The sequence below is a fragment of the Rhea americana genome, unplaced genomic scaffold, assembly GCF_003343005.1.
Source record: "Rhea americana isolate MKP2758 unplaced genomic scaffold, rheAme1 scaffold_65, whole genome shotgun sequence".
In the NCBI taxonomy this organism is placed as follows: domain Eukaryota; kingdom Metazoa; phylum Chordata; class Aves; order Rheiformes; family Rheidae; genus Rhea; species Rhea americana.
The window spans coordinates 2773786-2799269 of NW_028186812.1; the positions used below are offsets into that span (position 1 = coordinate 2773786).

The 25484-nt window shown below is 38.8% G+C and overlaps 1 protein-coding gene across 8 annotated transcripts; it reads right to left on the reverse strand.

The window, feature by feature from the left end:
- Positions 1-3928: 3928 nt before the first annotated feature.
- Positions 3929-23170, reverse strand: SPART (spartin). 8 transcript variants are annotated; one of them, XM_085320639.1, is made up of 12 exons: positions 23123-23170; positions 21921-22002; positions 21658-21695; positions 20060-20138; positions 17214-18046; positions 15923-16120; positions 14805-14909; positions 12925-13054; positions 11963-12157; positions 8954-9112; positions 8783-8873; positions 3929-5581 (listed from the first exon to the last, which is right to left on the reverse strand). In XM_085320639.1, exons 5-12 carry the CDS (start codon positions 18042-18044, stop codon positions 5395-5397), a joined length of 1896 nt encoding a protein of 631 aa, XP_085176765.1. In that variant the 5' UTR covers positions 18045-18046; positions 20060-20138; positions 21658-21695; positions 21921-22002; positions 23123-23170; the 3' UTR covers positions 3929-5394. The 8 variants fall into 8 exon arrangements, with proteins under 8 accessions (XP_085176765.1, XP_085176762.1, XP_085176767.1 ...); XM_085320644.1 differs by lacking the exon at positions 21921-22002 and adding an exon at positions 7705-7765 and having other exon boundaries at positions 5494-5581; XM_085320636.1 differs by lacking the exon at positions 21921-22002.
- Between the last annotated feature and the right edge of the window lie 2314 nt (positions 23171-25484).

Here is a 25484-nt window from a genome sequence, read left to right on the forward strand (position 1 = left end):
CGGAGCGCGGCGGCCTCGCTGCCTCCGGCCGGCCCGCTTGGGCCCACCCCGGGCAGGAGTTCGGCCCCGCGGGGTGAAGCGCGGGGAGCGTTAAGCTTTTCGTCCCCTGCGGGACACACAAATGTGTGCTTTATTTTATTTTRTTTTATTTTTTTTACGCTTCTGTTGCACGGAAAGTAGCACGGTTTTAAATACACGCCTTGACCCACGTGTGCAGGCCGGCAGAGCACAGCGGGGCCTTGTCTTAAAAGAGTATCTAGGCGGTGTTCTGTTATTTTGTCATTTACTTCTGTTGTGCAAAGAACAAGTCTTATACTGTAACCCTGGAGATGGTTGGGTGACACGGGTACCGCTGCTTGAGCCTAAAGCCGGGGTTATGATTTTACCATTACTTTTAAGGCGGCATGAACTGCATTGCCATCGAAAAAGTCAGCCCTGAAATTTTGTGAGTTTTAGTCCTACAGCTGTAGTTTCTTACATTGAAATGGGCCAGTTTACTGATGTTGAAATAGCAAGGTCCCGATCCTCATGCTTAGTTGCATACAGCTGCTGCCTGCCTTGTGCYAGCTCTGGCACTTGACAGTCTTCTCTCTGAGCCAATTCCGTTTGCAAACCCAGCAGAAAACCAGGAGGAAAACAGCCAAAACCCGCCACAGCTTCCTTCTGGATTAGCGATCCAGCAGGATCTAGTRTATTGAGGTAGGACAGCATTGAAGTGGAAGCCTGACTATAAGGAGAAAAATTCATTTTAACTTTGTTTGTTTGATATATTTTAGGAGAGGTGATTTCTGACAGTCTCAAGTTATAATTGATGCTTTTATTCTAATCAGTGAAATATCACTTGAGATGCAGACTGAATGCAAAATTTCCTGAGATACTTGATCAGAAACATAAATTTAGACAAATATTGCACAGTAACTGCATTTAAATTTAGCTGCTTATTTTGCCCTCAGGATTTACTGAATATTTTTAAGACATTGAAAATACATACCACATCAAACCAGTAACTTTAGTAATGACTTAGACCTAGGTTAGCTTTCATAGCTAATTGAATATACACCCTACAGCAGAAAAAAAAATTAGTAATAGTGCTAACAAGTATTTTTTTTCAGTTTCTGAAGCAACTGTTTCAATATTAAGTTAACCAACCTATTGAATAGTTCTCAAAATGGGCAGAAAAGTCTGAGAGTAGAGAGCACACYGTAACTAAGCTGTATCCCAGGCACAGTGTACTCCCTGCGCGAAGAGACCTGCTTGTGACCTCCTCTCAGGATACTTTCAGGTCCCAGCCTCAACRCGGGGATTACTAGGTGGCCTAACTAGGTGAGTCCTCGGGAACTAGGTCACAGAGTCATATAAGGAAGCGCCTAGGCCACATTCGTCGGCTTGGCACAGGACAGCAGGTCTGACTACGTACTTCGCCAGATGGTTTGGGAGCTGGAGTGGGGGAGAAGTGTCTTGTGGTCTGGGGTGTTATGTGAGTGGGTTAAAATTTTCAAACCGGTAAGATTCCTGCTAATTATTGCAGTAACATAGTGACACCTGCAACACATGGGAGTTTTCTTCCAGTTCTTTATTCCAAACAAATAGGTTAAAATTATATATATGGATACCTATAAATGTTATTCCGTTAAGACTTTTAATATGATTTTTAGGATAAATTTTTTATTACTCATAAGAAAAATCAGGAAATTGTTGCAACACAGTGTGGCTTGAGATAAAGAAACTAAGAATCTCAAATGCCTATTTTCACACTGTGTGAAGGCAACAAACACAGATAAGAAGTTATTTAAAAAGTAAGGTATACCAACTACTGAAGGCAAGTTTAGATCATGACATTAATTTTGACTTAATGTTTAAAGATTCCTTTCAAAGCATTATGACAAAAGTTTTGGTTTTTCTTTCAGAAGAATGCAGCTAAAAGTTAGTTACTTCAGTATCACCAGTAAATAAGCTATGATGAGCTGATAGCTCTGTGGATAAGGGGAGAGTAGCGGATGTTGTGTATTTTGAATTTAGTAGGGCCTTTGACATAGTTTCCTGCAGTATCATAGCCAAACTGGTGAGATAGGGACTGGGTAAGCAGGCAGTAAGGTGGGCTGGGCCATCAGGTTTAAAGTGTGATGATCAGCAGTACAACTGAACAACTCAGATATCGATATTAGGGATAATATAACTTAACTCTTACATTAACAACCTGGATGACAGGATGGAGTACACTCTCAGCAAGTTTGTGAATGGTAACAAATTGAGGGGACTAGTCAGTATGCTGGAGTGCATGGGCTGCTATGCAGAGGGACCTGGACAGGCTGGGGAAACATTCCAACTGRAACCTCATTAAATTAAACCAAAGCAAACGTGAAGTTCTCCATTTAGGGTGAGAAAACACCACATATGAGTGCAGGCTGCGAGCCAACAACTGGAAAGTATCTTTTCAGAAAGAAAGTGAGGGGGGGTCTTGGTGACCTTAAACCAGCAGAGTGGCTTAAGCCCTTGTGGCAGAGATGGTCAACAGCCTCCTGGGCAGCATTAGGAAGAGTGTAGCCAGCAGGTCAAGGGAGGCCAATCTGTTTCAGCACATGTGAAACAACATCTGGAGYGTTATGCTCAGCTTTGGGCTCCCCAGTACAAGACAGACATAGACATATTTAAGCAAATCTCATGAAGGGCTGCCAAACTGGTAGGGGGCTGGCACACATGACGTGAGAAGAGGCCAAGAGAGGCCTAGGTGAGCCATGCCTAGAGAAAAGGCAGCTTGAGGAGATCTTATTGCTGTCCACAACTGGAGATGGGTGAAGAGAAGACAAAGCCAGACTCTCAAAAGATGCACAGTAGAAGGATGAGCAGCAATGAGTAATTTTGACTCAATGCGAGGGAGAAATATTTATCATCTCGGCCAAGCCCTGGCACAGGTTGCCCAGATAAACTATGTAATCTTCATCCTTGACATGACTAGATGCAGCCCTGACCACTTGCTTTGAGTAGGCAAGGTTGAATTAGAGAGCCCTAGAAGTCCCTTACAATCTACACAATTCTATGGTGATTCTAAATAGCTGAACCTAGTCAGTGTAATTTGGTGAAAGGTAGTTTTGCTTTTTTTTTTTTTTTTTTTTAATACAGATTTAGTTCTTAAGGGAATATCAAGAAATAGGATATCACAAAGGGTTTTTTTTAATAAGCATTAAATAAAACCCTTGTAATCTAGATGACTCTTCTCAAATGCACGGTTCTAGAACTGAGGTCAAGAATACCTTTTTTTAACCTACAAACTGGTGGGGATGCCAGGAAAAGTAGTGGCACAGAAATGACATTGTAGGTAATCTTCTCCATACAAGACTTAAGTCAAATACTGTAGCAGAAAAGCCTTCGAATAAACAAATTTGGAAACAGCAATGCAGCAGTTTGCTCTGTGAACAACATTAGTAAAACTACTACTACATCAGGAGAGATATTCAATGTCCAAATGAGAAACAAAACCAAAAAGCTGGGAATGGAAAATAAACCTAAAGTATGAGGCTTAGGGAGTATGGCTAGCAGGGAGTATAAAAGGAAGGGCTGATGAAGGCTGTTTTAYACAGAAGAGGAACTGGGGAGAAGCCTACTGGCTATATACAAAAATAAAAATAGAGAAGTGAAGGAAGATATAAATAAAATACATTCCTAATCTAAAATGCTTTTGCTAGTATGAAATCTCAAACTGGTCACACTTGCTAGTAGTAAGATTACAGCAAGAAAACCTGTTGTAACATACTTTTGCTAGACCTTTTTACTGTGAAATATTTTAAGCTGTAATTGATGATCAGGTTTCTACCGTAGACATACTCCAAGACTGTTTATTCTTCTATTACTTCAGAAGTCCTAGTTTTTCCACTCACTGATCCATACAGTAGCTTTACATGATAAGAAAGCCAAGCACAGTTTAACCAATTTTAATTTAATTTTATTTTTATTTCTATAAATCAGTCCAAGTTACACTTCAAGTGGTTAGCCCCTTTGTTTTACTTCTCATGCTAAACTAAACACCTACAATAACTACCACGAAATGTGCTACCTGTTACTCTTCCAGTAGATATTTTTGTTACTACATTTTTTTTCCAATCTGATATACAAATACCACTTTCTAACAATCATTCACAGTTATTTTCTCCCATTATTTGATATGAAGGTGAGCTGTAAATTGACAGTACTCCATTTGCCGTTGGACCAGTCAAGACTAGAATGTATAGYAGCTTTAAAACTCACTAATGAACTTTACACAAGCAGCAGTGAAAAAGCATCTCAGAAGGAAGAAGGACTCTTATCAGTTGTTCTACGTAGAAGTTATTTCACACTGCAGTAGGATGAAAAAGCTACACAGTAGTGTCTATCATATTCCATACACATCCAATTAAAGATGCTTGTCTTCATACTCTTTAAAGATGTACCTTGTGCAACTATGAATTCATTGGAATAAAGGAGCTGACTTAAAACTGTTTCTTGAAGCAAWTACTTCATGTCTTCTATTAGAAGGCATATATATTATGACTTCCATCAGAAGTAATACATACTATGACTCTTTGTGGATTGGCTGAAAAGTACAGAATGCATAGACATTTCTAATGACCTCTCCAGAATGTTTTTACAGAAAAATATTTTTGTTTATGCAGAAATGCACTCAACTTCTCCATACAAAAATCTCAATTTCAAATAATCTTTGAATATTACTTATAGTGCCAACTGCAAAATACATTTTTCTAGGGATGAAAGTACCCCCTTATTAAAGGAAATGCTTAGTATCTTTGGTTTGTTCATATGCTGGATGGAAAAAATAATTTTAAAGGGAATGGCTATACCTGAGGTTCATCTTTCATTTCTTCTAATATAAACTTTGGATAAGATTAGCTTTTTAGTGGCTATGACAAGAATTCCTCTAGAAAACAAAAGAGAGAAACACAAAACTTAAATAAGTAGTGCATATTAAATAATGTTTAGTTTTAGTAAAGCTTAATTGTTTGGTTTTACAAAAACTAAGAACAGAATTAGTAACCCTATTCGTTCAGTATCACTACCTTCTTTACAAATATAAAGTATTATAAAAATATTCACAATAATGTTTCTATATTATTCTACTGTTTCTTACTATATTTTGAAAAAAGTGCTTACAGAGGCAAGTTTATTAACTGCAGACCTGTATCCCCCAAGCTGTCAAAATCCCTGTATCAATACAGAATGACAAGACTTTGATTTTTCCTTTTAAGAACACCTCCCCAAACTTTATATTTTCAGGTCAAATTAATTAACAGTTGCTTGAAAAGTATAGTATGATTTGTGTTAAATCACAGTTTAGTAATATAGTTACTTCTAAATAGGAAGTTTCATCTCTAACCTAAGACTCTGAGAAATATTTCATTGTTCTTATTTTTTATCCTTTTTCTCCTTATCCAATACTTTATATTCATCCAACACAGCATGGCCAGTTTCTTTTGCAGTCCTTTTCACAACAGCTTTGATACCAATGTTATCAATGTTAAATGCTGTCACACCAACATTGATTGCAGAATTCATAGCRTTGTCTGTAGCGTGGCCAGCATCATCTCCATACCTTAAGACAGACAAGATAGATATATGTAGATATATGTATTTAGCATTTTTCTCTTCATAAGAATTCTTTCAAAAGCACTAATTTAAACATAGCTGTGAACTAGCACTGGGTATTTATTTTCTTAAGTGCACAGCTTAAATGTCKAAGGAGTGAAATTAAAAATTTATTATTATTTGTTATTTGAGTTACTTGAGTAAGGGCTGCTACTTTATCAGACAGTTTTGAAATAATCTTTTCTTCTTTAAAGATATAATATATATGCTTCTGTCCTTTCTCTCCCCCCCCCCACACTAGTCCTTCCCCATAGGACTAAAAGGCTTGTCTGTATACAGAAAGGTGTTTTTTCTTGTGCAAGGTTGGTCCCCCCTCATATCCTGTATTCTTCCATTTAGTTTTTCCAGGGCCAGACCTTTGCTGCTGCTCAAATCGCTCAGTCTGTACCATAGGTAGCAGCATTGAGAAGGAAAAAGAGTGGACACTGTCGTAACTGCCTTCTTCGCTTTTAGACATAAAGAGACCAGAGTSACCTTAGACAGTGCTTTCACTGGTACCACCACTGCCGTAATAGTGCTTAGTTAGTACTCGTTCTGTATGATCCTTGCCTTTGTCTACGTGGCAAACTGTGACGTTACGTCTGGCATAAGAGCGACAGACACTGTAGTTCAAAGTTCCAAAAGTAGTCTCACAAGTTAGTATACCACTGTGACCAAGCAAATTAACCCAGGTCTCATGGGTGCAGAGAACTGCTGAAACAGCTATGCTCAAATGCTAGAGGTAGCTAAAAATGATTTGTTGCACGGCCCCTGCAACAATTCATATTGTGCAACGTAGACCTATCAATACAATAGCAAAGGAGAAGAGATAAAAGGGGTAGAGGGAGGGAATCATACTAAACAGCAAAAGCCTCAAAGCAGTAACCTTGAGGATACAATGACAATTACTGATACAAACAACCTCTCCACTGGATTGTGAGGGGAAGTTAGCAGTCACATATCCTCATTAAATAAATTACTCATTTATGAAGAAAGGTAACACTGAAGGAGAGCACACTGAAGGAGGACAGACGTACAGTGACAGCAGTTACTCCAGCTGTTCCAGACAGCTAAACATTTCCCCAGACAGCATTGTAATCAGACAAATCAGGCCAAAAGGAAGTATTTCTGGCTGCATTAGAGTATCAGCAGTTCRCTGAGTTACCTTTGCCCTGCTCTTCTTTTGATCAGAAACTCTTTGAGGCCCTCAAAATAAGGCTAAAGAGAAGAACAGGATATCAAAGTATCCTAAATCTATCAAATTTCATCAAAAAAATCTTTTTCACTTTCAGTAGAGTAACCACTACAGGTAAGGGCAGGAACCAACAGTGAAACTGAATGGAAAAAACTAGTGACTTTGTTTTGTTTTGGTTTTAATTCTCTGATAGAGTAACAGCCTTCAATCATCAAAATCTGATTTGCAGATCACAGAATTAGTCTCACAGCAAAACAGCAGTAAATATTTGCCAACATGATTAGTTATTTTCACCTCAGGAATAATAAGCCAGTTTTCTGTAATATCAGTACAACAGGCAACTTCATTTAAAGATAGATCATGGCTCATCCAATACAGATAAACTAATAGTTTCTTCAATATTTGATAGTTGATTTTTTTCGCTTTGCTTATCTCAGTTGCATCATTTGTAACTTTTTTTTTTTTTAAGAAAAAAGGTGAGCAGATATGTAGTTATTTATATCTTTGTAAAAACCTAGTAAGTTAGAAGCAAGATACTTTTGCAGAAATAGAACTTCTACAGCTACATTTTCCCCCCAGTTCTAACTGATTTACTATGATGAACATGTCCTTATAACTCTTTATAACTCTATCAGGAAAGGTAATACAGCTAAGTTTTAGCTGAGTATGTTTATATAAAGACACTGTGATGATGCTCCTTTTGCACTGTTTACATTAAGTGGTTCACTGAAGTATCTGGAGGGCAGAAGTCTCATGTCACTGCAGCAAAAACCAGCTTATAAAAGAGGTACRTAGAATTTTAATATATTTATATAGAAGAGAATCAAAATATGGAAGAAATCTTCAATTATCAAATATTGTACATTCTATTGTAGTTAACTGCAACATTCATTTACTTATTGTTTTTCACTCTTAGGGGCTCTTGATTGCTGATCTCCATACTTCCTATTTTTATATCTAAAACAAAAACATTAATATGAATTTATGTGAAAAGAGTACAAGTACAATGCCTTCTGGCAGTCCTATCAAAAGCAAACATGTTAGCAATAAAGCAGCACTGACTAGCAGCTTGTTATCTTGTCCCATGTCTGTAGTTTCCCATCTGAAATGCATTAGAACAGAACCATGGATGTCAAACCACTAACTTCCATATTCTTGTTTACCTTGTCATCTTGTTTCCTGCTGCTAGTGGTCTGTATGCACTTTCAGCATCCCTTTTTAAATCTCTTCTGCTACGTTTATCATCAACTCCATTTAAGCTATATGCTTTTGCTTACTTTTCACATTTCATTACTACTAGTGCACTTTAAGGAGTGTATTTCATACATTTTGCCATTGTTCCATAATCCTCCCTTATTCTCCCTAGTATCCTCTCACTATACTGTCATCAACTTTGTTCCTTCCATTGTCTTAGTAACATGCTCCCAAAAGTTACTATTCTCTTTCCCCACTACCTTTTTCTAGTAACATCTGCATTTTTGAAGTTGTGACTAGTGCCTCTTCTCATTTCGTACTGTTATTGCTATTTATGCTTGGGATCTCCTTACACAGATTTCTTTTGTATCTTCTCACTTTGGTCTGATCTGCTGATAGTTGAAGTCACTTCTTCATTTTTCTTCAAATTTAGTTAAGTTCACACAAATTAAGGATCACAGATGAGCGGTTTCAAACAGTAACTTTTTTCATAATAGCATTATTATATTATTGCAAAAAGATAAATTTAAATGGTATTTTCCAACACTGAAACTGTAATACTTCTAGAAGAGAGACAGGAAAACTTCAGAAGCATTGATTCAYTCATATTTTACATAAAGAGCTCTATGTACACTTAACAGCATGTCATGCACTGTGTAGCTGCAACAAAGCAGATATTTTAGTTAACTTTCTTGCACTTCCATGARCCTTGTTTGCCAGTATTCCTATAGAATGACACAATATGTTGTAGAGGATGAAACTAATAAAAGTGTAACTTACTTGTATTTGACAGTTTTTACAGTCTCAGTTGAAACACTTTTAGCAATRCACTTGGCTGCACTTTCTAAACCTTGCCACACTGTTGAAAAACCTGTAGAAAATGAACAGCTTGAGTTCATAGCACTGAAAAATAACTTATGCAATTAAAAAAAAATAAGGAATTTTTATTACCTTGAACTCCACTTGCTGCTACCACCAGAGCACCATCGAAAGTAGATTTACCATCTTTGTCTTTCTTAAGAGATTCTGGAACTAATTTGCTGCCATGCTTCTTCACATGTGGAGCCAGCTCCTTTCCAACACAGCTTGCTATAGAACACACTCCCTCAACTATTGTAAAATAATGTTATGTAGATTATTAAATAAGAACAYTGAACAGCTTTCTTTAAACATCCTTACTTTTAATTAAGAAGTAATCTTCACTGAAGTCTAAGGTGTTACTTCTATTTCAGTATGCTGATTTCTGAAGACAGACTCTAATCCACACTTAAGTAGCCAAAGGGTATAGAAGCAGCCTTATTTTCAGGTTCTGAACAGCTCCAATCCCTAACAAACAAAGTCAGTATTGTGGCTGAAAGCACCTCAGAATATAAATAGATACTTACCACATACTCTCATCTATGGCCCATTTGGAGTTTACACTGGCAATGGATGTCAAGGACAACAAGAAAGGCTTCTTTAAATACATCAGCAAAAAAAGAAAGACTAGGCCAGTTGCTGAATGGGGCAGGGCCGTAGTAAAGAAAGCAGAGATACTGAATGCCGCCTTTGCTTCAGCCTTTACTGCTAAGACCAGCCCTCAGGAATCCCAGAGCCTGGAGACAAGAGAGAAAGTCTGGAGAAAGAAGGAGTTTCCCTGGGCCGAGGAGGACTGAATTAGGGTTCATTTAGACAAACCCGACATCCACAAGTGCGCAGCCCTGATGGGATACACCCACGAGTGGGAGCGAGGCAGATGGGGGGGGGAGGGGGCTGGCAGATGTCACTGCTAGGCCACTGCCAATTATCCTTGAAAAGTCATTGAGAACAGGAGAGGTGCCTGAGGACTGGAAGAAAACTAATGTCACTCCAGTCTTCAAAAAGGGCAAGAAGGAGGACCCAGAAAATTACAGCCCAGTCAGCGTAACCTCCATCCCTGGGAAGGTGATGGAGCAGCTCATCCTGAACGCCATCTCTAAGCAGAYGGAGGAAAAGAAGGTGATCAGGAGCAGTCAGCATGGATTCATCAGAAGAAGTTATGCTTAACCAATCTGATAGCCTTCCAAATGAAATGACTGCCAGCGTAGATGAGGGAGAGCAGTGGATGTTGTCTAACTTGACTTCACTGAGGCTTTCRACTCTATCTCTCATAACGTCCTCACAGGCAAGCTCAGGAAGCGCAGGTTAGATGACTGGACAGCAAGGTGGATTGAGAACTGGCTAAAAGGCAGAGCTCAGAGGATTGTGATCAGTGGCACAGAATCTAGTTGGAGGCCTGTGGCTAGTGGCATCCTTCAGGGGTCAATACTGGGTCCACTATTGTTCAGCTTATTTGTCAGATGAAGAGATAGAGTGCCCCCTCAGCAAGTTTGCTGATGATCCCAAACTGGGAGGAGTGGCTGATACATCAGRACGCTGTGCTGCCAGTTTCAGCRAGACCTGCAAAGGCTGGAGAGCTAACCAGAGAAGAACTTCACGAAGTTCAACAGAGGTAAGTGCAGGGTCCTGCACCTGCGATGAAATAAACCCTTGTACCAATAGAGACTGARGGCTGACCTGCTAGAAAGTAGCTCTGCAGAAGACCACCTGGGAGTTCTGGTGGACAAGTTGACCATGAGGCAGCAATGTGCCCTTATGGCCTAGAAAGCCAACGGTATCCTGAGGTGCATTAAGAAGAGTGTTGCCAGTAGGTCAAGGGAGGTGATCCTGCYCACTCAGCCCTGGTGAGGCCACATCTGGAGTGCTGTGTCCAGTTCTGGGCTCCTCAGTACAAGAGAGACAGGGAGCTACCGCAGTGAGTCCAGTGAAGGGCTAAGATGATTCAGGGACTGAAGCATCTCTCCTACGAGAAAAGGCTGAGATAGCTGGATCTGTTCAGCCTGGAGAAGAAAAGGCTCGGGGGGATCTCATCCATATGCTTCAATGTCTGAAGGGAGGGTGTAAAGAGGATGGGGCCAGACTCTTGCCAGTGATGCCTAATGACAGGACGAGAGGCAACAGGCACCACCTGAAACAGGAAGTTCCATGTGAACGCACGAAAAAWTTTTTTTACTGTGAGATTGACGGGGCACTAGAACAGCCTGCTCAGAGAGGTTGTGGTGTCTCTGCCCTTAGAAATATTCAAAATCACCTGGACACAATCCTGGGCAATGTGTTCTAGGTGACCCTGCTTGGAGAGGGGGGAAAATTGTTGGACTAGATCTCCAGAGTTTCCTTTCAACCATTCTGTCATTTCAAGTGACTGTTTCTATTACTTTGTCTCCAAATTACATAAGGGGAACAGCCTGGGGGTTTTCCTCATCTTGTCTTTTGGACAAATCTTTCTTACAATCTTTCATCTTTTTTATAGTTGTCTTTCTTACCATCATTCCAATTCTTCAAAGCAGTTTTATAATATTCAGCGCAACTGGATTTCAAACACTGACGAGTCACTAGACACTAAATCCTAACATTAATACAAAATAAATAACAGAATTAAGTTACTGAAAACTGCTCTGTACTCAGCACCTTTCAGCACCCAACCAGTTTTGTTGGAAGTCTATAGCTAGACTAACAGACTTGTTTCAGGCATGCTTAAACTCTATGTGCATGTGCACACATACATATCCGCTTATACTGGTCCCCTGTGTACGTTAGTAACTTGTGACTCTACAGCTTTTACAACACGTGATTAACTTAAGAAGCCATTTTGAATTAACAATCCAAAACCGAAGAAAAAAGATGCCAAAGATAAGACTATAAAAATACTCTGCTATAGAAACTATTCCTTTAAGAAAAACATGCCCTCAAGAGCATACAATAAAATTATTCCTAAAGCATGTTCTCTCACACAGGGCATAACTATGCACAGACAACTAATCTCTGAATTTCTTCAGGTCAGTCCTTTCTTCAGTTCATTGGCTAGAGAAACTAGCTCTTATTTTRCAGACTATTTATTCATTAAGGCAAAAATGTATTAAATTATGAGATGGAACATTTTACCTAAAAATTGGCTGACTTTCACAGCTCCTCCAGTAGCCTGTTTTGCTACATGAAGCCCCTTTGCTACAGTTGGGTTGACTTCCAGAGGTTTTTCTTCCGGTTGAATATGTTCTCGCAGTTTAGAAGCTCCTTTGTGGATAGCCTTGCCAGTATATTCTGCTCCTTTCATTAGGCCCCAGCTTACCCAAGATGCACCTTCAAGACAAATTATTTTTCTTAATATATGCAGAATTTTACAGGCTAGAATTCTGAAAGTTTTCCTTCGTCTGCTTCTCTAGCACTAACTTCAGTAACATTTCTGATTATAATCTGCAATTACACACTTCCCTGAGTGGGCCAGCATAAATTCCTGCAATGATTTCTGCTCCTACACCACATACATTTTTTCAATCTCACTTTATTTAAGTTTATTAAAGCCAGCCTTCATCCAAATCTCAGTTTAATACAGATACACAGTTTTTTAATGGATATTGATCTCCCAACAGGGTAAATAGTAATAAAGCTGCACATATCAATGCTATTAATATTATGAATATATAAAACCCAGTCTTCTCTCTTTTTATTAGCCCTTCCAGCAGCTTCATATTTCTTGTGATCAGATGGTGGTCRTTTATGCATTCCAGTATTTATCTGCATAAACCACACTAAATGCATACTTTAACATAACTGCTTATACAAGAATAAAATTATTCCATCACAGTGGTTTGAGTCATACAGGGCACTAACCTAATTTACAAGCCTGAATTAGGAGTCTAGACCATTAGCTATAAACAGATCTATTGCTGACAGGGGATTCAAATTCTGCACTGTTTTAACAGAACATACCAAAGCATCTTTTAGATGACTACGATTGGAAATGGTGAATAACCATTTCTGACCACTCAGCCTTTACCAGAATACATGGATTTAAGTATTACTCACAAAGGTTTGTATTTAATGTAATCCCCTTACTATGACAGTACCTGACAAGATTCCATGGGCAACTTTCTCACTCCATTCTGGCAATTCTTTCTCTTTTTCCTCTCCTTCAGCTTGTGGTTGGATACGCACAGTCTGAGGCAAGTTAATTGCATCACTAGAGGCTTCTGAAGGCTAACAAATGAAAGTAAACATCTGAGAACCTACTTCAGAAGGTACTAGGGTTTTATTTTAGATGGTCATACAGATTATGGGGAAAAAAAAGCCAATGCTGTATGTTCCTCCAGCAAATGTACAGAAAGTCAATGGAAGTTTGTGATTCAATCACTTTTCCACAGAAAGGCTGTATATTAAGAAAAGCTTATCAAACAACTAAGCATTTTCTGTAAACTCTCTTCAGTTACAATGAAAAAGATTTGTTTCCCAACAAGGCTGTCTGGTCAAGTAACAAAGTAGGGGTAGCTAACAGTATAATTATCTAGCAGAAAAGATAAGATACTTGTACATCTACCATTTTTATCTTCCTAGAGGGAAGTCAACTCTTATTTTTCAGTATAGGAACTGCAGTTCCTTTTCTTCATCTTTGGTCAGAAAATACAGCTGCACTAAAAGAACACAGCTGTTCTGGCTGGTTGTTCCTCATACTTCCCTCCCAAATTTCTAAATAAAGGAGATTATTCATTCCATGTGATGCTGATGCTTTTGTGGACTGATAAAGCTGTGCATGATACTGCACATCCCCTTGGGTGGATAGATTCTGTGTGAATTCCTCTCAAAGACTAGAATTTCTGGAAGAGAGAGTCATCAGTTATTAGCAACCACAATCACAGTGTGGTTAGCTTTTCTAATAACTTTACCATGAGTTTACATAGTTCGTAGACAAAKAATGATTGAACTTCTACTAGAGAAGGCAAAAAATTGTAATAAATTTAGTTTTTAGGTAGGATTCCACAGTGTAAATGTCAAAAAAGTAAATGTTTAAATGATTTAGAACAACACTGAGTAATAAGAGATAAAAAGACCTTTTTTTTTCTTCTAGAAGAGTCTGTATGAAAGCATTCCTAGATGAGAGCTATGAACAGAATAGAAAAAACAAAACAACAAAAAAATTAACAGGAAAGACTAGCTTAAGTCTTAGTAACTTGCTACCCAGAAGTCTAACAATATATCACTGTTATTTTGTACACCTTTGTATCGTATGGTTTTTTTTCAGTATCACTGACTTGTAATATACCATCAATTACCACTTGACAGCAGTGTGAAATCTCGTTTTCAACATGTTTCTGTTTTTAGTATTTGATCATTTTGCAGAAGGGGAACAGAAATAAACTTAATATACAAAGTTATAAATTAACCCCCCCCCCCAAAAAAAAAAAAAAAAAAAAAAAAAAAAATCAAAAGAGGAGAAAAAACACACAAAGTATGCGCCAGATACAATTTAGTATAAGTTTGGGCCACCGTCTAGAAAAAGATTCAGCAAGCCTCTGCTAAGGGGCAGAAATAGGTTCTCTAATGTGAAAGACAACTCTATACTATACGTATATTACATATAGTTGTTAATTAGATCCTCAGGAGTACTATGTAACGCAGATAGAGTTAAACGGTCAGCAGACTAGGCTTTGAAATGTTTTGTCCAGAGGAAAATTTTGACTTTGCAGTATGARGTATTTAAGATTCCAGAAATCTGCTACTGATTTTCAGAATTTAGAAGCCTGCAGTAACTGAGCAAGTTCTAAGTTAAGGGGAAAAAAAAGAAAAAAAAATAGGACTAGGAAACATGCTTTGTGGAAACTGGTGGGAACATACGCTGCTGCTGTCAACCAAGTCTGGAATTGCAGCAGTTTTAAGCTGTATTTCGGTGATAAATTTATATTTTTCACTTAAAAAAAAAAAAAAAAATTAGAATCACTGTCCCAGAATTTACCTGGACTTTGTGGCCAGACATCTGCTCTAACTTATCTTCAAAATGTGCTCTCTTAGTTGCTGGGAGCTCTGAAGATAACCCTACTTTCTCATGGGATCCTGGCRCCTGTGACATTGTATCAGGGAACATTAACAGAAACATGGAATTTTAGGACAATAAGGGACTACTATAACCTGAACTTTTATGCAGGACAGAATTTTACCCAGTGTCTCTTGCACTGAAACAAATCAAAACATCACACAAATGTGTAGTACTTTTAAAGCAAAAATTAATGGCCTCTTGTGCTAGTAAAGTACCCTGCTGAACTCAACAGGATTTATAACACAACCAAACTCCACCCAGGTGACATGTTGCAAACTGAATCCTTCCAAGTCACTGTATTCAAGTCTTAGTGATTCAACAAGATAGTATCTTTTCATGAAAGATAATTTTGTTACTAGCTTTTAKATGGTTATTGATTACCATTCCTCCTGAAGTGTTGCTCCAATGCTCTGTTACAGCCATCAATAACATTTTTTATCTTATTTCTCATCAGTGTATCTGACTGGATTGTGCCTTTTTTGAATTATGTTTTTTCTATTTTCTCTCTCCTTAAAATTCTGCTACAGCACATCATCAGATTAATTTGTTCTGAGAACCCATTATAAGGCATATTTGAGGTATTCAGTATTTTCACAGCTCTTCTTTGATGCTGCTTAACGTTTTTAAACTGTAGACATACTTGAGCACAATTTTCCAAGAAGAGTCTCATCAAAACTATATAAAGAGTGCGTGCATGTGCATCCATACTCACAGAAAAAACGTGCTTTCTCCTGAAAAAAATTTTCATTCASACCTACATTCTGCTCTAGGAAAACAGTGAAAATATACAAAATGACCGTTTCTTTTCTGTGCTTACAATACATTATTTTAAAACTTCTATCCTCCCTATCTTATGGCATATACAGTTTCATTCCTAGGTGAGCTTAACATTGTCTGCCTTAAGTATTTCATATTGTTGAGCTCACTAAACAAGACATAGAACTTTGCAGTTTTATACAAGTAAATATAATCAGGAAAATATATTTACAATTTCTGCCTTTTATTATTGGTTTAAAAGAGAGTGCCCTGGAATTTACCTGTATTCGAAGATCAGACATCTGTTTTAACAGATCCTCAAAAAGCTCCCTGTCAGATGCTGGAAGCTCTGAAGACAACACTACTCCCACATAGGACCCTGGCRCCTGTGACATTGTGTCAGGAAACATGTAGACTCCAGTACTGCAGCACAGAACAGGAGACTGATTACACATTAGAGGATACATCCAGTCACAAACCTGGAAAAGGTGAATGCATAAAGGAAAGATTATTTCTACAAATTAAAGGATCCTATTATCAAAAAAGAAAAAGAAATGTACGCATTAGCACTGAGAAGTTAGTTTTCTATACAGTTCAGTAAGTAAAATAAAAGCCTTATGCCATCCTAAAAAACAAAACAAAACAAAAMAAAAATCCATGATTGTGAGACTATCATCCTTGATTAGTTTTGACAGTCTAATATAGGGGAAAAAAAATAATTCTCACAGAATTATAATTCAGCCTGGTAGCCTCTAAATTAAGGTCTAGTTATAGACACAGACGAAGCATTCAGCCAAACAAATCAGGATTCACAGTGCCTGTAACTTCCTGTAGATCTCAGGGCAAGTTTATATGGCAGAAYAAAGAGAGGCTGTCATTGGAATAGCTGCTGCTCAGGAATGCCAGCAGAGGTAGAGGGAAATGAGCAGAATCCAATACCAGAAACGTTTTTTCTGTTTCTTAAAGTTTCCTCTTCACATATAAGACCTCCAAGAGCCAAACAACCTTAGCAGCAGCGAACAGATCCAAAGTCAGAAACTGACCAAAACCAGTATCTGTTATGAATATGCCCAAATAAGCAAGCATGGACAAGAAAAAAAAACAAATAATATGTCTTTTCCACTTGTATTTCAGAGCAGAGAAACACTCTGAATTATCAGTTCTTCAGGCTAACTGTAATATCTGATCACTAGTTCAAACAAGCAAGTAGCTTGTAAAACTATTTTATACTGAAATGTTACAATCAACATGTCTTCTCTATTTGAGGAAAAATAATTTTATAACAAACAGAAGTGTTAGGCCAACTCCCTTAGGAAAYGGAATTCATCAAAACAGTAAGCACTCAAAAGCCTGGGGAGCACCCAGAGGGCATTTCTCAGAAAAGTCATACAACTGTACATTTGCAAATAACCATTCCTCCAATACAAAGAGATTCTTTCACATTCTCTCACATAGCTCTAGGCTCAGAAAAGCAAAAACTTAAGACGACAGGCATTTAAAATTTTATGACATTTATGAAATATAATTAAAGGAGAAATTTATATTGTTGTTTTATCATGCTTTATTTATTACCTGAAGAAATGCAGGTGGACGATTTTGGGCCATCTCACTATCTGTATCCAAGAACTTCACGATGCGTAGATATCCAGGATATGAAGGAGCACTAACTTGCCCATCAGGAGTCACAAAGAATATCTGTACTCCTTGAGGAATCAAGATCAGCTCATCTGCATCCACTCCCAGACTTTCAAGGGGAGGTGGCTGATTACACTTTCTGTAGTAGTCCTCACCTACAGATGAAAACTCCCCAGAGTCTGTGCCATAAGACACAGTAAAATGGCCGTTGGTAGCTTGAGGCGTATAGGCAGGAGGTGCTTCATTTGGCAGACAAAGAGGTTTTGGAGCTGATGGACTCATAGCTGGAATTTGTCCCTTGCTCGCAGCTGCAACACTTTTGCTTGCCACAGGTGGTTGGCTTGGAGCAAACAGAGAATCAGGCGCAGAAGGTCTTTCTGGCTTTTCTTTAGAAGGAATAGATGGGTATAACTTGGGCACCTCAGCAGGGGCACCTGTTGCGTCAGGACTTGTTTGCACAGTGAGGGTGTCTTGTTCTAGAACAAGAAGTCGAGCATGAACATTTTGGAGGGTCTCCTTCATCTTTTGTTGCATCTGCCTGGCAGACTCCCATTGGGATCCTACACATGTAGGACTCTGTGATGGAATGCTAATTCCTCGGAGCAGGTGGTCAAGTCCTTGCTTATAGTAATTTTTTGCCTCTTCCTTCTGACCTAGTTCATCTGTATTCAGTCCCTTATTGATAAATATAAAGGCTTTCCTGTACTCTTCATTAATAGCTTTAATATTTGCATCTTCTTGTGTAACTGAATCCTGTGCTTGCTCCATTACTGCAAATGGGAATAACAGTCAGTAAGATTGTTCATAGATGAAACTAAGCAAAGTTTATCTTATAATAAAATGTCTTCTAACTGATTGCTGATGGTGTTCATACTGTGTGTATTAGCAAAAAAAATATCCAGTTGCTTGGTACAAAGTCTGATTTGTAACGGTTATCTCCTATTAACCTTTAGATTTAGAATGTAAGATTCCAAGTCACATGCAATTTAACTCTGTAACCATCAGATCTAATTACATCACAGACACATATTTCTTAAAAGTTGAGCATCAGAAGAATACAGAGATGCCTGATATTAAACTTTCCATCTTAAAAAGTCTTATCAGTAGTAGCAAGTTGTGGAGGCAGAAAAAATAAATCTAAAATTAGTTTTGATAATTTTTTCCAAAAAAATATCCAAGGTATTAAAAAGTTTAGTTAACATTCTGTCTATTTAAATAAAGGCCTAAGCTTACCAACTCAATACATTTTTACTATACAATTTAAGGGAAAAAATTTAATGGATTTAGGCACATCTTAATATATTGATGTTAACTAGTATCAACATACACTACTGTAAAGAAGTATTTTGAACAGTTAAAGTTGTGCTTTACAAAATGAAAACAGTAAAATCTTGCATTAAGAGAATTACTGATTTTCTTTATAGTGTTTATAAAGGCAGAAACAAAAGTGGCGTTTTCCCTCCCTTGCTCCCCAGATGACAAAAGGCTATTGCACTGATATGAGCAAAATGTTCTAGCTTTTACTTTTGTTTTGTAATGGATTAAGCAGCTAGCCTCATGTATATTTCAACAATTAAAGAGCAGGAAAGAATCCAATAGGCTTATTAGAACTTTAAAATGTAATGTGTACAATCATGTTTTAACTAAGTGCTGTTCTTCAGTCTTGTCCAAATGCAACAATATAAATTATTCTTGGACAAATGCAATATTTACAGCATACAACACGTAAAAAAGTTCCAATTAAATTTTCTGCTGATGGCATTGAGACTCAAAAAAATATTCACACTGTTATACTGAAATAATCAACTTGAAGAATAATAAAAATGTGGTAATATTTAAACGGGAAAGAACACACATTTTTTAAGAGAAACTGCTGTAAGTTGGGAGGAAGAAAGGAAAAAAAATAGAGGTGATGGTCAATCACGCAGGGATAACAAGCTACAGAAAGTTTTGCTATAAAAATGTTAAGCAAAATCTAAAGGAAATCAGGAAAGAAAAAGATGCTTCTATTACACATACAGAACCATTAAAACCACTGTACAGAGCACAGGTGAGACCTCATACAACGCTAAGCCACATTCAAGAAAGCTGCATCAAAACAGAGATGTAAAAAAAGGTAACTGAAATTTTCTGATGAATTAATTGCTTGTCTGCAGCAAGAAGAAAAATGTTTGGCTTACYGAGCTAGTAAACTGGAGAGATTAGATTAGTCTCTGTAAAAACACTGGATGAAAAGTAAAGAATACCTGAAGAAAGGAAGCCAGGAAAGAAGAAAGAAACTATGGATACTAGCTTTTGCTAAAATTCTAAAATAGTACCTGCATTTCAGTTTATTTAATCTCTCTTGTTTTATGTTATCAATAAAGCAAAAGAAAAAGAAATTATAAACAGGAAGGTATCCTTCCCCTACTCCAACAAAAACCACAAACTTAAAAGGTGCAAGTCACAAAAACAGGTGCGCCAAGATGTAAAGTCTGTGTACTGTGCTCTATTTTGACATCTTTTATGAACAAAATGCAGATAGCACTTAGGTGACTAAAGCATCTCTAACCACATAACAGAAGTATCATGTAATCTGGTACACTTCTAAACTGTAGCAGAATTATCCTTTGTACAAAACCACTGATGAGTGCTTTTCAGTTCAATGACAGATAAACAGCTAGAAATATTACGGGAAGCAGCCATGGAGCTTTTAGAAGGCAGCCCACATGGATCAGGTTGCAAGCTACTCAGCTTATTTAGCTTGCAGCTTATTCCCTATTATGTAGCAGAAAAATACATACCCCCAACGTTGGGCTGGAGAAGTTTTTCTGATTGACTGCAGTCACCCACTGCCTATAGGCTCAGCATCTTTGATTTAAGCTGAAGAACAACACCCACATAAGAATAAATGTGTATTTAATAATCACCAAGGACAAAGATTAAAAGTTATAAACAAGCTTCTGATCAACAGAACAGCAAACAATTCACTGAAAGCAATTGGAAAGAAATCTAGTAGGGCTGTGGATAGAGATGTATTCCTATATGAAAGACTGAATGACATAGCCAAATAGATTTTGTGACTAGGAGAGCCTTTCTYGCTCATAAAATATCCATTGGTTATTAAGGCTGTGTCTCAAACTATGTATGGTCAAATCATTTGTTAGCAAAAAACACAGGGACATCATCTTGTGCCAACACTTGTGTATACTAACGAAAATCACTTTTTTCATTAAAAAAGTAAACACAGAAAATTTTCAGGAAAGGGAGAAAGAACACAATTTAACCTAACATCATGTTTATTTCTTTTTGAGCAAAATTCAGTATTTTGACACCTTTRGTGGCTGTGAAGCCAATTCTGTAACAAGTCCTTACTGAGTCTTAAGGTTTTAAGCAAGCAATTCACTTCTGTGAACATGATTCAGTCCCATAGCCTATTTTGCCCCACATCTGATCTGTGGAGGTAAACCCAAGATACTATCCAGATTTTAAGTATCTTTTGCTTGTGATTATTAGTATAAAACAAAAAGAAACATCAAGTAAAATACAAAAGTCATAGATACATTTCAGTTTAAGGGTGAATTAATTTATCATTCATTGTATGCCTGTAGCACTGTCAACAACATTGTTCTTGCTAAAGCACAGGCTTTGCTAACACTAAAATAGATTTGTGAGAAAACAGAGATGTCAGCATAATCAGTGTATACATGGCAGTAGTGTATGACCACGCGTGGCAGGGATACACAAGCAGGCTCAGCAATTCTAAACAGCAGAAATGTTATCACTCATCTCYGACTCTGTTTGAAACACTTTGAATTTGTGGTACCCGAATAGCACAGTTGCTGTCAAATTGTGTTTTTTGGTGGCAAGGCACTTGGAGATGAAGGAAAGAACTCACAGTAGGCATTAAGAACTTAATATGTTCATATGCAGTCAAATTCCTTGATCACTATTTGCAGTGTATGATCTTAATTAATACAGTATTTAAGTGCCTTGCATGCTTTAATATTTATCCATAAGCTGTTTATGTGCTATACAGCATCTTATTTCCTCCATTTTAAAGCTGGAATGGATGGCAAAGTGTATACTGCTAATCAAGAGAGAGAGTGAGCAGGCCACAAACCAACCTTTGCACCCACGCCTGGATGCACAGGTTTGCCCTGATTTGTACTTCTTAGCACTAAATAAGATTTGGAGTAACTAGCCTTTGAGAAAGCCAGTCTAAAACCAAGCTGAGAGCTAACAGGCCCTGTAGATAATCACAGATTAATCCAGTGCTCATGCTCATTCCTTAGACATTTTCATTTATCAGTACAGATGTACTCTGTGGTGCTAAGTGACTTGCCAGGCAGGCAGCAGCGCAACAGGGAAACTGGTTCAATTTGATATTGTAGGTTAATACCTTAACTACTTGGCCATCGATCCTCTGAAGCAACACACCTTAAAAAAAAAAAAAAAAAAAAAAAAAAAAGAAAAGAAAAGAAAGGACTACTTCATTTTAAAAACAGTTGAATTGTGGAACTCACTGCCAAAAGGCAACTTTGAAGCCTAAAGCTCATTAAATATCCTGACTGACAGAGGTCTCCAACTCCCTGTTTTTGAAGTTTGGAGGAAGGATGGTGGGGAGGAAGGGAGGAAAACAAGCAAACAAAAACCAAAACAAACCCCTTAATCCAAGGCTTCTTCCTATATGTTCACTGTTTTTCTATTGGTCATTGATTTCAAAGATSAAGAGCATGAAGAAGAACTGCAATGCAGACAGAATTGTTTAAGCCTTATTTCTTCAGGGAAAGAGCAATTAAAAKAATRTTAGTATCTTTTGAGAATAATGAGAACATACTGAATTAAATCAACTATTATAGAGAATTTAAACTAATAAGGCAGTTTCCAGCTGATAAATGTAGATTTTTTTTTCTTTTGTTTAAATCAGTTTATCTAAAAGTAGTTCATTATGTGGTGGCTTACAGCTAATTTTTAAGCACTTAAGGCTAGATAATAACAAACTCTAGATGAAAGACCAAGTCAGTGATCGGATCTAACATAGTAATTCCTTCTCTTTTACATTTACTGAAGTCTTCCGTACAACCTCAATTTTTTAATAGTTCATTTATAGCATCTTCTTAGGCCAAGAAGCTACATTCACCCAGCCAGCACACCTATTTTTTTCCCCTCTTGGTATTACTGTTCTCAAGCCTATTTTGTCCCAGTAAACACACTTCTTTACTGACCCTGCACTCTGTAGCCCCATCACACCTTCTCAACACAGAGCTTTTAGGCTTTTGAATCCTCACCCACTTGGCACTTCTATAAAAAGGAAAAAAAAAAACAAAAAGAAGGCAGGGAATTCCTTCCCCTCATCATCCAGCTCTGCTGCCTAGCACTTCGCAGCACTCAAGTTCAGAGACATTRCCACAATCTAGTGCTCTGTGGGCAGAAATTCAGCCAACATCATGGAAAATTTAAGAGTTATGCGAGATAGCTATTTAATACGCTGCCATTAGCGGTGGACCTGTCAGTCTGCAACATAGCCAGCCAGTTTTCCGTATACAGAGAGAAACAACCCGGGCCCAACCGGACTGACATGAATCTTTTAAGGGCGAAATACAAGCAGCACTTTTCAACACCTGCAGGCCGCCGCCGCCGCCTTTCCCTGGACGAGAGAAGGCGACACCCGAGCGCCCGCCGCCCCCCGGCACTTCCCCGTCACCGCCGCCGCCGCCCTCCCCATCCTGGGGCCGCCCCCCGCCCGGCCACAGCCCAGAGGGAGAGCGACGGCCGCCCAACCGACTCGCCGCGGGGCCGCCGGCGCCGGGGGCCGGGGGCCGACTCCGCCGCGCCACGTCGCGCCGCGCCCCAGCCGCGCTCACCGATCCGCGCCGCCACCGCGTCAGGTGGCCGCGCGCACTCCGCCTCTTGGCACGGGGCGGGGCTACGCGGCCGTGACGTCACTGCGCGGCCGTTGGGGGTGTGCGCGGGGCGGGGCGGCGGCCCAACGGCTGCGCGGGGTCGTCGCAGCGGCGCGAGGGCGGTTTCGGCCGGTCGGCGCCAGTCGCAGSGGCGTTTTGCCGCTGGGCGTGACCTGTGCCCGGCTGTGGGGGCTCGGCAAGCCCCAGTGGCGGGTGGAGCCCTACAGCAGTGGGTGCCGGTGAGGGGAGAGGCGACGTCCACAGCACTGTTACAATATCTGTTATTAAGAATAACAGCTTAATCAATAAAAGGGGTTTAATGTTGGCTGTGATCTCTGTCTTCCCCGGCTTAATTGCCCATGAGGGAAAAAGGGAGTTTACAGCAGATGTTGTGGATTCTCTCCTCCTGCTAGAGAGCCGCCTGGGAGCGGGGCTGGCGGTCTGAAACTCTGGCRTTTGACATTCGTGGCGTCTGAAAACGGGCTTCATGGCTGGCACAGGCAAAACGGCAGGATATCTTGCTGTAGCTGAGGCATCTAGTTTTGTAATTGCAGCCAGTAGTCAAACAGGAATAAATAAAAGAAAAAAGGCTAAAAACTACCATTCCAAAGCTTTAAAGTCTTCGCCTTTTATGTTACATACTACAAATTTATTTTGACTATTACTTCAAATGTGGTCACAAAGTGACTTACCTTTTTGTTAGGAGAGATACTATATTTACTGAGGTGTTTTTTTCAAGATGAGGCTCCTTTCTGACCATGCAGAAGTTGAAGTAGACCGTGCCTAACTATTATGTGTGGGAGTTACGAGCTGCATTGTTTTTGCAGCCATCAATTTGTTATTGATGATGTTATTTTTTAAAAAAAGGGGAAATATTCTTGCTAAATTTCCAGCACCTGCCTGAAACTAGGAAGACTTCAAGCTTCCCAGTGAAAGAGCTGTAAGAAATTTTGAATGTAGTCAGGCAGCATGTTATTTACTTACTACATTACCGTACAGATGATCAGATACAGATACAGGTTGCCCAGGGAGCCTGTGTAGCCTCCATCCTTGGGGGAGATTCAGAACTCAACTGGGCAAGGCCATGAGCAACTCAATGGACTTCAGAATTGTGTATGCTTTGAGACAAGGATTGGACTAAATGACCTTCAGGTGTCCCTTCAAGCCTATTTTTTTTTTCTGTGAAATAAATACTTGAAAAGCCTAAAACAAAATAATGGCCATAAGCAGATGCCAAACAAGAGTAGGAAYATCATACGAGTCTTCATCTGAGAGCTTTCCCACTGCAGTTTTGGTTCCTTGATTTAAGTAGAATATAGAAATAGATTAAATAAATCATCTGAAAGACTGCTGAAATACAAGTCAGTGGTGGTAGATTTAAGTGATGAGGTGATAGATTGCTTTTATTTCTGTAAGAACACAAGCTGTGAGTGGTTTATATGGATCTCTTGAAAGGATGCCTCCTAAAGAGAACAATTAWATCAGTCAGTAAAGAGAGCTCAGCATTTTCAGTAGTTCAACATCTTCCAGAAGCAGGCCTAAGTAATCTCTTTTGCTATCATCATCTTCATTCTTGATTGCAGGTGATAACTCAGTTTATGATGAACTACAGCTAAAGATTTCAATATAAACAACCACTGTGRACTAGCTCGATTTTTGTCTGCACTTTCACAAAAATGACTTTTCCCCAAATCTCTGTGTGCTTAGTGGTTTGGGGACTGATAGTGGTTTAAGTCAGCAGCCCCCAAACCACTGATAGAAGCAYGGTAAATCACTGTTGAGAACCACAGAATATAAAATTATTAGATAGCTTACAATAATAGTAAAAACTTTTGTCATGAGGTAGAAGGCCTTATCTGTCAYGCTCATGTTTTTATGAATTCAAACACCTTAGTCATTTGCAGATCATTTGTCCTCAAGCAAAGTGAAGAAATGACACTGACAGCTATCTGTCAGAAGGTAATATTCCAATCTTTTAAAATTAGGTCTGTTAGAATAAATTGACAGTCTGTTAAGGTGTGAGGACCATCTCCATTGTGTATGCTCAAAGTTGATAGGTTTGAGCTACAGGTGAAGGTAATGCACCTAGTAGCCTAGATAGTAGTTCAGCCATGAAACAACTGGAAAGGRCAGCTGGCTCTTGAAAAGATCAAGTCTGCAATTCCGTACTCTCAAAGGTGGATGGAATAATCTACTTGTTAAAAGTATGGCCCTGGGAGGGAAGAGTGACTACTAATTTGAATATACAGAGGCAGGTACAGGTGTCAGTTGTGAATTACGTTTGACTGCCAAGCTGCAGCCAGCCTGAACATGATTTTTTTCA